At 37.5% G+C, this 13,139-nt stretch overlaps 1 protein-coding gene across 7 annotated transcripts in view; it reads left to right on the top strand.

Moving 5' to 3' along the window:
* apaf1 (apoptotic peptidase activating factor 1) overlaps positions 1–13,139 on the top strand; it is a 185,268-nt gene that overhangs the window by 107,043 nt on the left and 65,086 nt on the right. For 5 of the 7 annotated variants that reach the window (XM_087999560.1, XM_087999559.1, XM_043713623.2 and 2 more), the window contains one exon: positions 4,250–4,375. In XM_087999560.1, coding sequence (XP_087855686.1) covers positions 4,250–4,375 — 126 coding nt within the window. Of the gene's footprint in view, positions 1–4,249; positions 4,376–5,745; positions 5,859–6,962; positions 7,657–13,139 lie in introns of those variants that run through there. The other 2 variants (XR_015761153.1, XR_006315078.2) reach the window with 2 other exon arrangements.

Raw genomic sequence — 13,139 nt, 5'->3', positions numbered from 1 at the left:
CTAGTAATTAGCTGCATGAAGAATAAATCTTATATTAACAATGCAAATTTTGAGCTTTCCGAATTCAAAAACTAGCCATAACATCAGCAAAGCTTTTTGTATTGTAACTGGCATTAGTGTTTAATGAATTTATTGGCAAGGAAATCAATTTATTTTGTTATTCATTTGTTTACAATGGATGTTTGTGCTAACACCAACATCTCTCAAACGGACAAACATAAAGTGCACTTTATTGCTTAATGTGATTTGATGAGATCCAATTTTCCTCCTAATTAAAGACAGTCCTAGAATGCCTCATTTTCTAAAGGTGTCTTTGTTGCTTTGTAACTATATCCTTCTTCACAAGGATTTTATTTTACTTTCTGCCAAACCGCCTGAAAATAATTAATGTAACTTTGCAAATTATGAAGTCAGATAATGACTACTTTGTATTGCATAAAGATAAATTTAAAGACAGACACTACATGTCATGTTTGGTCTTATCTTCAATGATCAGTGTATTTTTTTTCTGCATCTTTTCAGATAATTCTGTCAGACTAATGTAAAGATACTTTGTCAGATTTGACTAGTCTTTGAACTTTGACTGCATGCAATGGTAAAAGAAATGTTACTGGTTAACATTTTCTGTACATGATTCATTTCAGTGCTCTAACAGCAGTTTGTTTTTAGCTGTAAGCAGGGTTGCAATCAGTTTTCTCATTCTTTTATTACTTTGATATGTGTACATCTTTAACAGCAGCAAGTTCAATTTGCATAAAGTTGTAATGTAGGAAGTCATCTGGTGTAACCTATAGAGGATTAAAGGAACAGGCATCAACCTTTAAGTAGAAGAAATGAGATTAGAAGTCATACTTCAACTATACAAAGCCCTGGTTATAGCACATCTGTAGTAGTGTATTCTGAGTTCTATAAATTAAGAAGACAATATTGGCTTGAGCAGAGTGCAGAGTTGCTGTATCAGAATAATACTGGGGTTCCACAAGTTAAATTGTAAGGAACGATTAGGGCAGTAATTGACTGGGTTGGATTTCTCCTGCTTACTGTACTGGATGTAGCTGGGCAATTTGTTCACATTGTTGAGTACAGGTACACAATCCTTTATCTGAAAAGCTCCATAACAAGGTAATTTGGCAAGCAAACAGTTAACCCAACTCCGCACCCACTCGACCCAGGTCACTCAGATGTGACATGGGGGCATGGCCCTGCAATGGCAGGCGTCAATTCTGTCTCAGGGCTTGTAGTACTCACACGTGCGGCTGCTGTTCACTAAGGTTTTTTTTAAAATTTCACCGTTAAACTATCACTTGTTCCAAAATCCAAAAAATTCCAAATTCTGTTAACCAGCTGGTCTTGAGGGTTTTGGATATAGGATTGTGTACCTGTAGATACCATTGTTCTAGCTGTACTGGAACAGCTTGGCTATGGGCGCAGAAAGTTCTGGAGCACAATTCTTTGGTACTGTTGCAATGCTGTCAGGGCCTGTAGTTTTTGCTGTATCCAGTGCCTCAAACTGTTTCTTGATAACATTTGGAGTGAACCAAATTGGCTGAAAACTGGCATCTATGATACTGAGGTCCTCTGGAGGAGGCAGAGATGGATCATCCACTAGACGCTTCTGACTGAAGATTGTTGCAAATGCTTCAACCTTATCTTTTGCATTGATGTGCTGGGCTCCCCCATCATTGAGGATAGTTATATTTGTGGAGCTGCCTCCTCCAGTGAGTAGTTTAACTGTCCACCACTAATCATAACTGGGTGTGGCAGGACCGCAGAGCTTAGATCTGATCCATGTGATGTACCTCTAATGATCTATTGATGCTTATGTTGTAGTTTGATTTTGTAGCTTCACCAGATTGACGTCTCATTTTTTGCACGCTTGTTTCTGATTCTGGCAAGCCCTCCTGCACTCTTCATTAAATCAAGATTGTTCCCCTGGCTTGATGGTAATGATAGAGTGGGGAATATACTGGGTCATGAGGTTATAGCTTGTGTAGAGAGTGCAGTTCTGCTGCTACTGATGGCCTATTGTACTTCGTGGAAGCTCAGTCTAGATCTGTTTGAAGTTATTCCATGTAACACGGTGTTAGTACCACACACGCATGGAAAGTATTTCCAAAAGGACTGTCCGGCGATCGGTCTTACCGATACTGTCATGGATACAGATGTGCAACAGACAGATTGGTGAAGATGAAGTCAAGTATGTTTTTCCCCCTTGTTGATCCCTCACCTGCCCCAAACCCAGTCTAGCAGCAATGTCCATTAAGACTTGACTAGCTCAATCAGTAGTGGTGCTACTGAGAACTTCTTGGTGATGGACAGTGAAATCGCCCACCCCAGAGTACATTCTGTGCCTCAGCCATCCTCAACATGGAGGGGTAAGGAGTCATCACCTGAGTAGAAGGCTGGGTGGGGGTGTAATCAACAACAGCTTTCCTTGCCATGTTTGACTTGATAATCATGAGACTTCTTGGGGAATAGAGTCGATATTGAGGTCTCCCAGGCCAGCTCCCTCCTGACTGAATAAAACTGTGCCACTGATGGGTACTGATATGCCCAGTACATCACATGGACAGGACATATCCAGGATTGAAGATGGTGTTGGCTGAGACATTGTGTGTACATTACTGAGGTCATTTAAGAATCAGTAACATTGCTATGGGTCTGGAGTGACATGTAGGTCAGACTAGATAACAATGGCAGTTTTCCTTGCCTGAAGGATATTAGTGAACTAGATGAATTTTTACAACGATCATCAATGGTTTCATGGTCATCACTGGGTTTTTAATTCCATATTTCCTTTGAAATCATATCCCACCATCTGCCATGGAGTAATGAGGGCTTTGATGATTCTAAATAATGAGGACTTTAATTAAGAAATAGCAGGATTATGGACTCAATGTTTGAAAAGAGCCTGATGAAATGAGAAACATGCTGGTGCCACAGACTGGTTGGGCATGGTGAGGATTTTATTCCTGGACCGGGATGATTCAATGTCTGGAAAGGAATTATTCTCACAAACTAGTTTTCATTGTCCAATTAATTTATCTCTGATATCATAATGACTTTTTAAATAGTATGTTTTGAAACTGTTCTGAGTTTATAATAATAACATGTATAAATTTTACCTGTTTAAGAAATAACTCACAAATGAAGTTTGAAGGGATTTGGGCAATACATAGCAATTTAGAACGAGAGAAATTGAGGATTTGGGTTGTAATAAAATGAATAAAGAAGATTTCCCAAATGGTAGGAGACAAGGGTTTTGAATTTTGACTTTTTGTTTTGGACATTGAGTTCATAGAACTGCGTTCACATGGTGCTGCGTAGAATGCAAGAATTTTAGCAGATCATCCAACCAGCCAAGGAGTAGATTAACTGAACTTTGTGACAGGAATTGTAACCAGAAAAGATGTGGAAACCAAAGGAAAGGGGAGTTTAGGAGCAAGTTACTGCAGATACTGGAATCTGAACTGAAAACAAAAAATGCTGGAAAGCACAGTGGGTCAGGCAGCATCCATGTAGAGAATGCTAACATTTCAAGTCTAGATGACTCTTCATAAGGCTGATGAAGTCTGCTCTGATGAAGAGTCATCTAGACTCAATCTGTCTCTCTCTGTATGGATGCCGGCTGGCCCGCTGTGATTTGCAGCATTTTTTTTGTTTTCAGTTCAGGAAAGGGGACTTTGCCTGGAATTAGTCATATCAATCTTAGTGATATTGTGGCTACAGGAGATGGCAAGGTATTGTTGACATTAGCAAGAGAATGATTAGTAAAATTGTTCATACTGTAGTTACACTAGCTGTAATATTTGCAAGTAAGTTGATATGTCAGCATTTAGAAATTGAAAATTTGTTTCAAAATGGTATCAACTGAAAACTGTGGATTGAAATGTAAATTGCAACCTCCAACGTAAAAGCTAGTAACTATGAAAAACGTGTACCTTTTTTCATATTTTTTAAACTTTGTATTTAAGGAGCTTTGATAAAAACAGTCAGAGCAGACAATTGGAAAATTAAAATAGAAAGCAGACAGGCTCTCAGCAACGCTTAGCCTTTCTTAATTGTAATAAGCAAAGTTTACTTATGAATTAATTTTTGATTTGTATAAACATAGCTTTTACCATGCATCATTTAACTAACACTGCTGCAAAACTTCATTGTTAACCACTACTTAAGCACCTTTATTCCATTCCTCTCTTCTTGTCTCTCTTTCTTCTGTTGTGATAATTGGTTATTTTTTTCTTCTAAGGTTCTGGAGCTTCCTAGTGGTAAACTTCACAAAACATTAACAGGTCACATGGCATGTGTCCAACAATGTCAGTTTACATCTGAAGGTATGATGCTGATTTCCTGTTCGGATGACTCCACAATAAGGGTAAGAAATGCTTTATTCTAAAAATTTTAAATATAAGTTATTCTGTAAACATAATCCTATTTTGACATTTCTGTCTCATTTGAACCTTTTGGAATCACTTTAAATAGAAAACAAAATTATGTTTACCCTTATGGTATAACCACCTTACTTTTACTGTGGAAACCTTAATGTTGTTTTGCTCAACATTTTTGAAAAGTAAGCTGAGATCTGATGTCAGCATGCTCTTCTTCACACATACTCAGAATAGATTTTTGGGAACTGTAACAGAGTTAAAAACTTGGAAATTTTTCAGCAGACTATTCAACGCTGTGGTGGGGAATTCATAAGATGAGTTAGACAAGCTAAATAATCTTTCTCATCTGTACTTTGGGAAAATATTGAACAAGAATTTTGGTTTTAATTAACACGATGCATGCAAAAGTCATCCCAGTTGATTGTGAGGAACTCTTTACAGTTGTCAATTGACTTGCTTCTTCAAAATCCTCTGCAGGCCTGCTGTCTGAAATCTTTGGAGAACAAGAACTAAACACGTTGTATCAGACAAATGTCTGTATAGATTCCCTGCGTTTTGTGGAAAGTTAAGGATGATATAAACTTTGGTTCCATATTTTAAAGTACTGTATAGATAATAAGCAAAGTTTACTTATGAATTAATTTTTGATTTGTATAAACATAGCTTTTACCATGCATCATTTAACTAACACTGCTGCAAAACTTCATTGTTAACCACTACTTAAGCACCTGTGTCTTCTGTGTCTTTGCCCACAGGAGGAATTGACATTATTTTCCTGAGTGCTTTAGAGACTCTAAGTTAGACAGATAACAACATTGGATTTTAAGTTCCATGGAGAATTAGAAATGGGGAGATTCAGATATGACATTGTATCACCATGGTGATGTCCAAATAGAGCAAGTGTTATATTTATAGAAAAAGTAATATGGATCAAGCACTTGACTGAGAAGTAATGCATTTGTTTTTAGGAACGTAGAAAATTAACAGAGTGAGAGGCGATCATTTGAATTATTGCACCTGTACCAGCCCAAAAATAGCAATCCGACGTAATCCCACTTTCTAGCTTTTGGTCCATAACCCTATAGGTTATGCCATTTCAATTACATATCCAAGAATTTTTTAAAAATGAGATGAGAGTTTCTGCCTGTACTGATGTTTCAAGCAGTGTTCCTGGTCTCACTACCCTCTGAGTAGAGACATTTCCCCTCAACTCAAAGACTTTTCCACTTAAAGTCTATATTCTGTTATTATTGACATCTCTACTAAAGGTAAAGGTCCTTTCGGTCCAATCTACCTAGACCCCTCAGAATTTTATACACATCAGTTAAACCTCACCTAATCTTCCTTGGTTCCACAGGAAACAACCCTGGCCTAACAAGTCATGCCTCCTGGCTAAAGTTCTCCAATTTTGCCAACATCCTCTTATGTCTCTTCTGTGTTCTGCCTCGTATTCCAGCTGCTCCATAATGGGTATTTTATGCAATTCTATCTTAATGTTCATGCTGTTATATTCTCTACCTTAGCTAATAAAGGATGATTTCTTAACGCATTATCTACCTGTGTTGCATGTGGTACTCTTCTGTTCCTCTACACTTCTTACTATTATAATACTGTACTTTTCCAGTCCAGAAATCTATTGTTCAAAAGCACTGATTGTTCAGTGTTTTTTGAGTAGATCCAAGCAAATGATTACATTATTTTGGTTCTGTACATTTGGAGCAGAAACTTGGAAAGTATGAGATTTGCATCAGTGAAAGTTTATTTGAAAACTCCTTTATATTAATTAATCTGTTTTATGCTTCGGGTAACTCTTTATATCTGCAGTATTTTCAGTTTACATAACTGTGATTAAACATTTTAACTTTGTTCAAAATCCAGAAATTAATTGGTCCCAAGCATTCTAATTGGAGAGGTTACAGTGCACTTAATGCAAAGATGTGGAAAAATATATTTCACAATCAGGTCAATCCAGTGGTCAAATGTAAACAACGGAAAGTTTGCCTCCTGAATGCCAGGTTATGCACTTAAATTTCAGTTATATGGTAGTCGCATCAACTTCCCTTAACTGTGTGATGAGTTGACAAATTGAGCATCTGAATACCATGTTGCTTGTCAGTGTGTGTCATTGATCATTGTGCAGAAATTTGAAGCTTCAATTGTGTTCTAACTGGAAGAATATGTGATAAGAAAGACAGCAGCCAAATGGAAAGATTGCTTTTTACATGTAAAAAAAATCAATACAAAATTGAGTTCATGGCCCATCCATAAAATATAATTCATTGTCGTCTTGAACAGTAGAAAATGGTCCCACATAAGGACTTGATTTAGCTCTTTGTTAAGAGCAGGTTTCTAACTGTATGTTAGAAATTCCATTGCCAGAAATATTGGGAAATCACATATCAACTTTCAATTTTTGCAGCATATAAATATTTAATAAGGCAGAATTGTTGATGCCAGCTCCATAAAATATCCATATATTCGATCATTGAACCATTTGAGTGCGTAAACATTTCTATTTTAGATTCTTGCAATTCAGAAAATGGGGCATTAAAAAAATGGGCATTTCTTTCATAGTGCTGAACTCAAGATCTCCAATACTGATCAACTTGGTGAACATAAAAACAGATATTTGGGTTCTTAATGATGCCACCGTGGTATGTTAAGGATTCACCCTTCCCTAAGTTCAGAAAGTGGTGCATCTTCAGTAAAATGTCTGCAAAAGGTCAGCTGCCTCTCCACTTTTGTAAGATACATTATTCATCATCATCATCATACATATAGGCTTTCTTTTTAACCTGTGAAGAAAATATTGATTGTAGCTAGGATGCAATATTTACATGTAATTATCCAGGGAAAGAACAAATTATCAGTGCATGAATTTATCAAACTGATATAGTTGTGTAGGACATGTAATTCCTACCTATTCTACTAAAACACAGTGGTTGCAAGTTGGACAAAGGGCCACAGGCAGTAAGCACGTTGGCATGTAGTGTTTTGTTTTATGGCATATCAGAATATAATGAATAATATAGACAGTCTGTTGGAGCCCTAAAAAGATCTTGAATTTTCCAACTCTACTTCGAGAGAGAAACCTAATCAAAGATTTGATGAAAGTCGCATATTTCTAAGGAGAATGCGAGGTGTTACATTTATTTCTCTGTACGAGCACTGTTTTGAAACATTGAATATATACAGGCTTGCTGTAACTCAATAGAATGTTCAGTATTCAATTCAAATTCTCTTACACTGTATATCAGCCCAGACCCTTGAACCATTATACGTCAACTAGATTCAGATCATTGATAACCCACATTTGGGTATTTCTCTTTGTTAAGAGTCATACAGATGTACAGATGGAAACAGACTCTTCGGCCCAACTCATTCGTCCCAACCAAATATCCTAAGTTAATCTAGTCCCATTTGCTAGTACTTGGCCCATTTCTGTCTAAACCCTTCCTATTCATATATCCAAGCATATGCCTTTTAAATGCTGTAATTGTACTCACCTCCACCACTTCCTCTGGCAGCTCATTCCATACACGTACCACCCTCTGCGTGAAAAAGTTGCCCTTTAGGTCCCTTTTATACCTTTCCCCTCTTAATTTAAACCTGTGCCCTCTAGTTCTGGACTCCCCCATCCCCTACCCCAGGGAAAAGACTTTGTCCATTTATCCTGTCCATGCCCCTCATGATTTTATAAACATCTATAAGGTCACCCCTCAGCTCTGAGAAAACAGCCCCAGCCTATTCAGTCTCTCCCTGTAACTCAAATCCTCCAACCCTGGCAACATCCTTGTAAATCTTTTCTGAACCCTTTCAAATTTCACAACATCCTTCTGATAGGAAGGAGACCAGAATAGCACATAATATTTCAAAAGTGGCCTAACCAAAGTCCAGTACAGCCGCAACATAACCTCCCAGCTCCTATACTCAATGCTCTGACCAATAAAGGAAAGCATACCAAATGCCTTCTTCATTATCCTATCTCCCTGTGACTCTATCTTCAAGGAACTATGAACCTGCACTGCAAGGTCTCTTTATTCAGTAACATTCCCCAGGACTTTACCATTAAATGTATAAGTCCTGCTCTGATTTGCTTTTTCAAAATGCAGCACCACACATATACCTAAATTAAACTCCATCTGCCACTCCTCAGCCCATTGGCCTATCTGATCAAGATCCCCATTGTATTCGAAGGTAACCTTCGCTGTCCACTACACCTCCAATTTTGGTGTCAACTGCAAAGTTACTAACATTCCCCCCTATGTTCACAAATAGTGTATGCTAGAAGACAATTTTTTGGGGTGGGGAATGTTCCCACAAGCAAAGGTAGGCAATATCTTCATCCCAGGAAGGAAAATTGTGCCATCCTCCTCCACTTCAAAAGATAAATTTATCAGTTGTTCAATAATTCAACAGTTGCTCTTAAATTATGCTAATCAAGGACTTACAGCTGTGTGTTGTGACTTTATCTCTAACGCTCATTCTTTTAAGTGCAACACCATCTAACATTGTGGGCTTGGTGTAAGCATGCTTGTAAACATATGTGATTTCCTTTCTAAAATTGAATCCCTATTTACAACATAATTACTGGTTGACGAGTTAAAAATTCTATTCTGATTCCATACCTCAAGTTTCAGAACAGCAAATTAAGAATATTACATAGTGTTTTTCCCAATAGAAATTGTATTCAGAAGTTGCTGCTAACTGTTACTACTTATTGTATGGTCACAGTTTCTTTCATTTACAAGTTTAATTTAAAACTGTTAAATTACTGTTTTAATCTGATTTAGTGTTGAATTTTTTTCCCCAATGTGTATAAAATGATTGATTACTTTCTGGCTATAACTTTGATCTCTTGACTTGTTTGATGTGTTTGAATTATTTGAGATATCCAGCAAACTTTGAATTCTTGGTTTACTTTTCTTCTGTCTAGTCTTTCAAATAAGAGTGCATGAGATCTTTTACCTTGAGAACTTTAACCTGAGACCACAATTGTTTAATTAATGCTTTGTATCCTCGACATCATTAGTGAATATTGCAGATGGTCTCAAGTTCTTGGTAAATGGATGTTCCTCAAATTTGATCTCTCATTGAGAGAAAGCAAGGATAGAGTCTTCCAATTCTGCTGTTACAAAACTCTTTTTCTTCTGCTCTGCCAAAGCATGTTCCTGATATACTGTTTATTTGTGTATTCCTTTATCTGGCTTTATTGTTTTCCAAGCTGGATAAGTTGTAGATGGCTACCTATTATCTCCAATACAGCGTGTCTCACTGGGCTAGTGCGCTGGAAATAGAGTTGTCAGAAACGTTTAAACTTTTTTTTAAAAAGTACAAAAGATTCTCCAAATTACCTGTCATTTAGAAACAGGTTGACAGAAATCACAACTAGGTTTCTGTACTTGTAATAAATGGTCATTTTGTTAAGTAATTAGACTTGTGCTACAGGTAAGGAGTGATGTAAAGAGTGATAAACCATTATTTTATCATCTATTAATTAAAGCTGTAATCCTCTTAAAAACTACTCCTTATGGACACAGACAGGAAAGAAAATCATGGGTGTTACGAATGGAAGGAAAGGCTGGGAAGGCAGTTAAGTGATTCCTATTCACAAAGTTGCTGAGGTCATTCTTATCATTCTTGTGTTGCGATGTGAGTTTTAATACCCTTTAATAAAGATGTTATTTTTGGCTCATATTTGTTCTGGTATATTGATGGTTATCATAAGGTGGCTGAATCTATGGTCAGCTGATTCCTGTGGCCATCTTAAGTCATTCTTTTTCCCTTTTTGTTTTGAAAGCCATTTTAGTCAAAAAAAGGTCCCAAGTACAGAATTCAGATGATTGAAGCAGAAAATTGACAGTCCCTATTTTACCAATATCATAGTAATATATGCTGAGTCATAGAGATGTACAGCACGGAAACAGACCCATGCTGACCAGATATCCAAAAATAATCTAGTCCTGTTTTCCAGCATTTAGCCCATATCCAAATGCTTCCTATTCATATATTCATCCAGCTGCTTTTAAATGTTGTTATTGTACAGCCTCCACCATTATCTCTGGCAGTTCATTCTATATATACATGCACCATCATCTGCATTAAAACATTGCCCCTTAGGTCCCATTTAAATCTTTTCCTTCTCACTTAAACCTGTGCCCTCTAGTTTTGGATCCCCCTACCCTGAAAGACCTTGACTATTTACCATATCCATGCCGTATGATTTTATAAACCTCTATAGGGTCACCCCTCAGCCTCCAACACTCCAGGGACAATAACCCTAGCCTATTCAGCCTCTCCCTATAATTCAAACCCTCCAATCCTGGCAATATCCTGATAAGTCTTTTTTGAATACTTTCAGGTTTAACAACAGCCTTCCTAAAGCAAGGAGACCAGAATTAAACAGTATTCAAAAAGTGGCCTAACCAATGTCCTGTCCAGCTGTTCTATGACCTCCCAACTCCTATACTTAATGCACTGACCAATAAAGGCAAGTATACCAAACGTCACCTTCATTATCCAATCTACCTGTGACTCCACTTTCAAGGAACTGTGAGTCTGTATTCCAAAGTCTTTTTGTTTGGCAACACTCCCCAGGAACATTACCATTAGGTGTATAAGTCCTATCTTGATTTGTCCTACCAAAATGTAGCACCTCACATTTATCTAGATAAAACTCCACTCTTTACCCCATCGGCTTATCTGATCAAGGTCCTGTGTAACTCTGAGGTTACCTTCTTCGCTGCCCACTGCACCACCAATTTTGGTGTCATTTGCAAATTTGCTAACCATATCTGCTATGTTCAAATCCGTATCTTGAATGTAGATGACAAAAAGCAGTGGACCCAGCACCAATCCTTGTAGCACACCACTGGTCATAAGCCTCCAGTCTGAAAGCTTGTAACTTCCATCACCACCTTCTGTCTCTTACCTTCCAGCTAATTTTGTATCCAAATGGCTAATTCGCCCTGTATTCCATGTGATCAAACCTCATTAACCAGTCTACCATCTGAAACCAAGAAAACCAGTTCTTCTAGTATCAAATCTTGGAGAATGATGAAATGTGTCTTTCTCCAGTTCACTAAATAGCTTGGAGACTGTTGCTCAGCCACCTTTGTATACATTTTGGCATCATCTTTTGTTCCATGGGTTTCAATTTATCTGGCATGGTCAATTGTATGTCGCTTTATGAAATGTCTTTGGAAATTCATGTGCACAGTAAAAACAATTAGCTTTTAAAGTTAGCTGGGGGAATATTTGGCAGACAGTGAAGTCCAGGGATGCAATATAGATGTATAATATTTAGACGTCAGGAATCAATGTTACCAAAGAATGTATCCAGTCAAAGAATCAATAAGATAGAAAGTTAGATATTCTAGAGTTTTGTTCAATTTTGCAAGCAAGCATTGAGATTTTGAGGGGCCTCTGTTATGGAGTGCATATCCACAGACGGTAAGGAGAAATTCCATCCATCGTTCTCTAGTAACATTACTTCATCTGTCTAGTGACATATTCTTCCTGATTTTCTTTTGCCCCCTCAGTGGTATGACTGTTATCAGAAAATCAGTAGACTGTATTATGTTTTCCAGATTTTAGTCAGCAGGTGTTTTGGTACAATACCCAGCAACACACAAACTTTTAAAAAGATTTTGGTCGCCTTGATCAATTTGAATCACACAGAATTTCAGTATTCTGCCGCAACAAACTAACATCAATAATAACAATCTGTGAAAAAGATAACTCTTAATGTCTTAATGCAGTCAATAACTCTGCATAGCATATATAATTTATTGCATAATTTCTTGAGAATTGCAGTCTTGTCAGCACAATCTAAAGTCACTCCCAGTTTGCACAATGGGCTTGCTTCTCCCATTTTACTAAGTCATAATGCCCATTAATAGGTGAGTCTGATCCCTTGCTCCCCTGTGAACTCCTGAACTGGCTTTCAGTTATAAGGTCTCGAGTGACACTTTCTCTTAAGTTTGCCAGAGCCAGTCTTCCAGCATTGTTAAATGAGTGGCAGAAAGCTCTTTTGTTTTTCATTATCTCAGTCTCCATAAAAAATTGAGACAATTGTCAAAAGCACAAAAATGAAATATATAAGTTAATGGAAGGAAATTTAAACCCTCAAAAACATTCTTCAATGAACTTTGAAATATTTTGGTATTCCTAAAAAGTTATAACGCTGTGGTTAATGGCTTACTACATGAACAAACTCTAGAAAAGATACAACACAAAAGATACAGCATTTATTGCCCAACCTGGTTTCCCTTGTGAAGGTGGTGGTGAGCCACCTTCCTGTATCTGTTTGGTATAGGTCCACCCACAATGCTGTTAGGGACGGAGTCCAGGATTTTGACCTAGCAACACTAAACGAATGGAGCTAGATTTCAATATCAGGATAATGAATGGCTCACTTGTAGGTAGTGATTCTCCTGTATCTGCTGCTCTTGTCCTGCGAGATGGTAGTGGTACTGGGTTTGGAGGTGATGTTTAAGGAGCCTTGGAAAATTTTTGCTGTGCATCTTATAGTTTGTACACACTGCTGCCATTGACTGTTGGTGGTAGAGGAAGTAGATGTTTGTTTATGTGATGCCAATCAGGTGGGCCATTTTGTCCTGGATCATATTAAGTCTCCTGAGTGTTGTTGGAGCTACACCCAACCAGGCAAATGGGATATATTCCATCAAAGCCCCAACTTGTGCATTGTAGATGGTGAACAGGCTTTGGGGAGTCAAGAGATGAATTACT

This window comes from Chiloscyllium plagiosum, unplaced genomic scaffold, assembly GCF_037043375.1.
Source record: "Chiloscyllium plagiosum isolate Xiang-an unplaced genomic scaffold, Cpla_swu_hap1 HiC_scaffold_23, whole genome shotgun sequence".
Taxonomy (NCBI): Eukaryota; Metazoa; Chordata; class Chondrichthyes; order Orectolobiformes; family Hemiscylliidae; genus Chiloscyllium; species Chiloscyllium plagiosum.
This window is presented reverse-complemented; position numbering and strand designations above follow the sequence as displayed.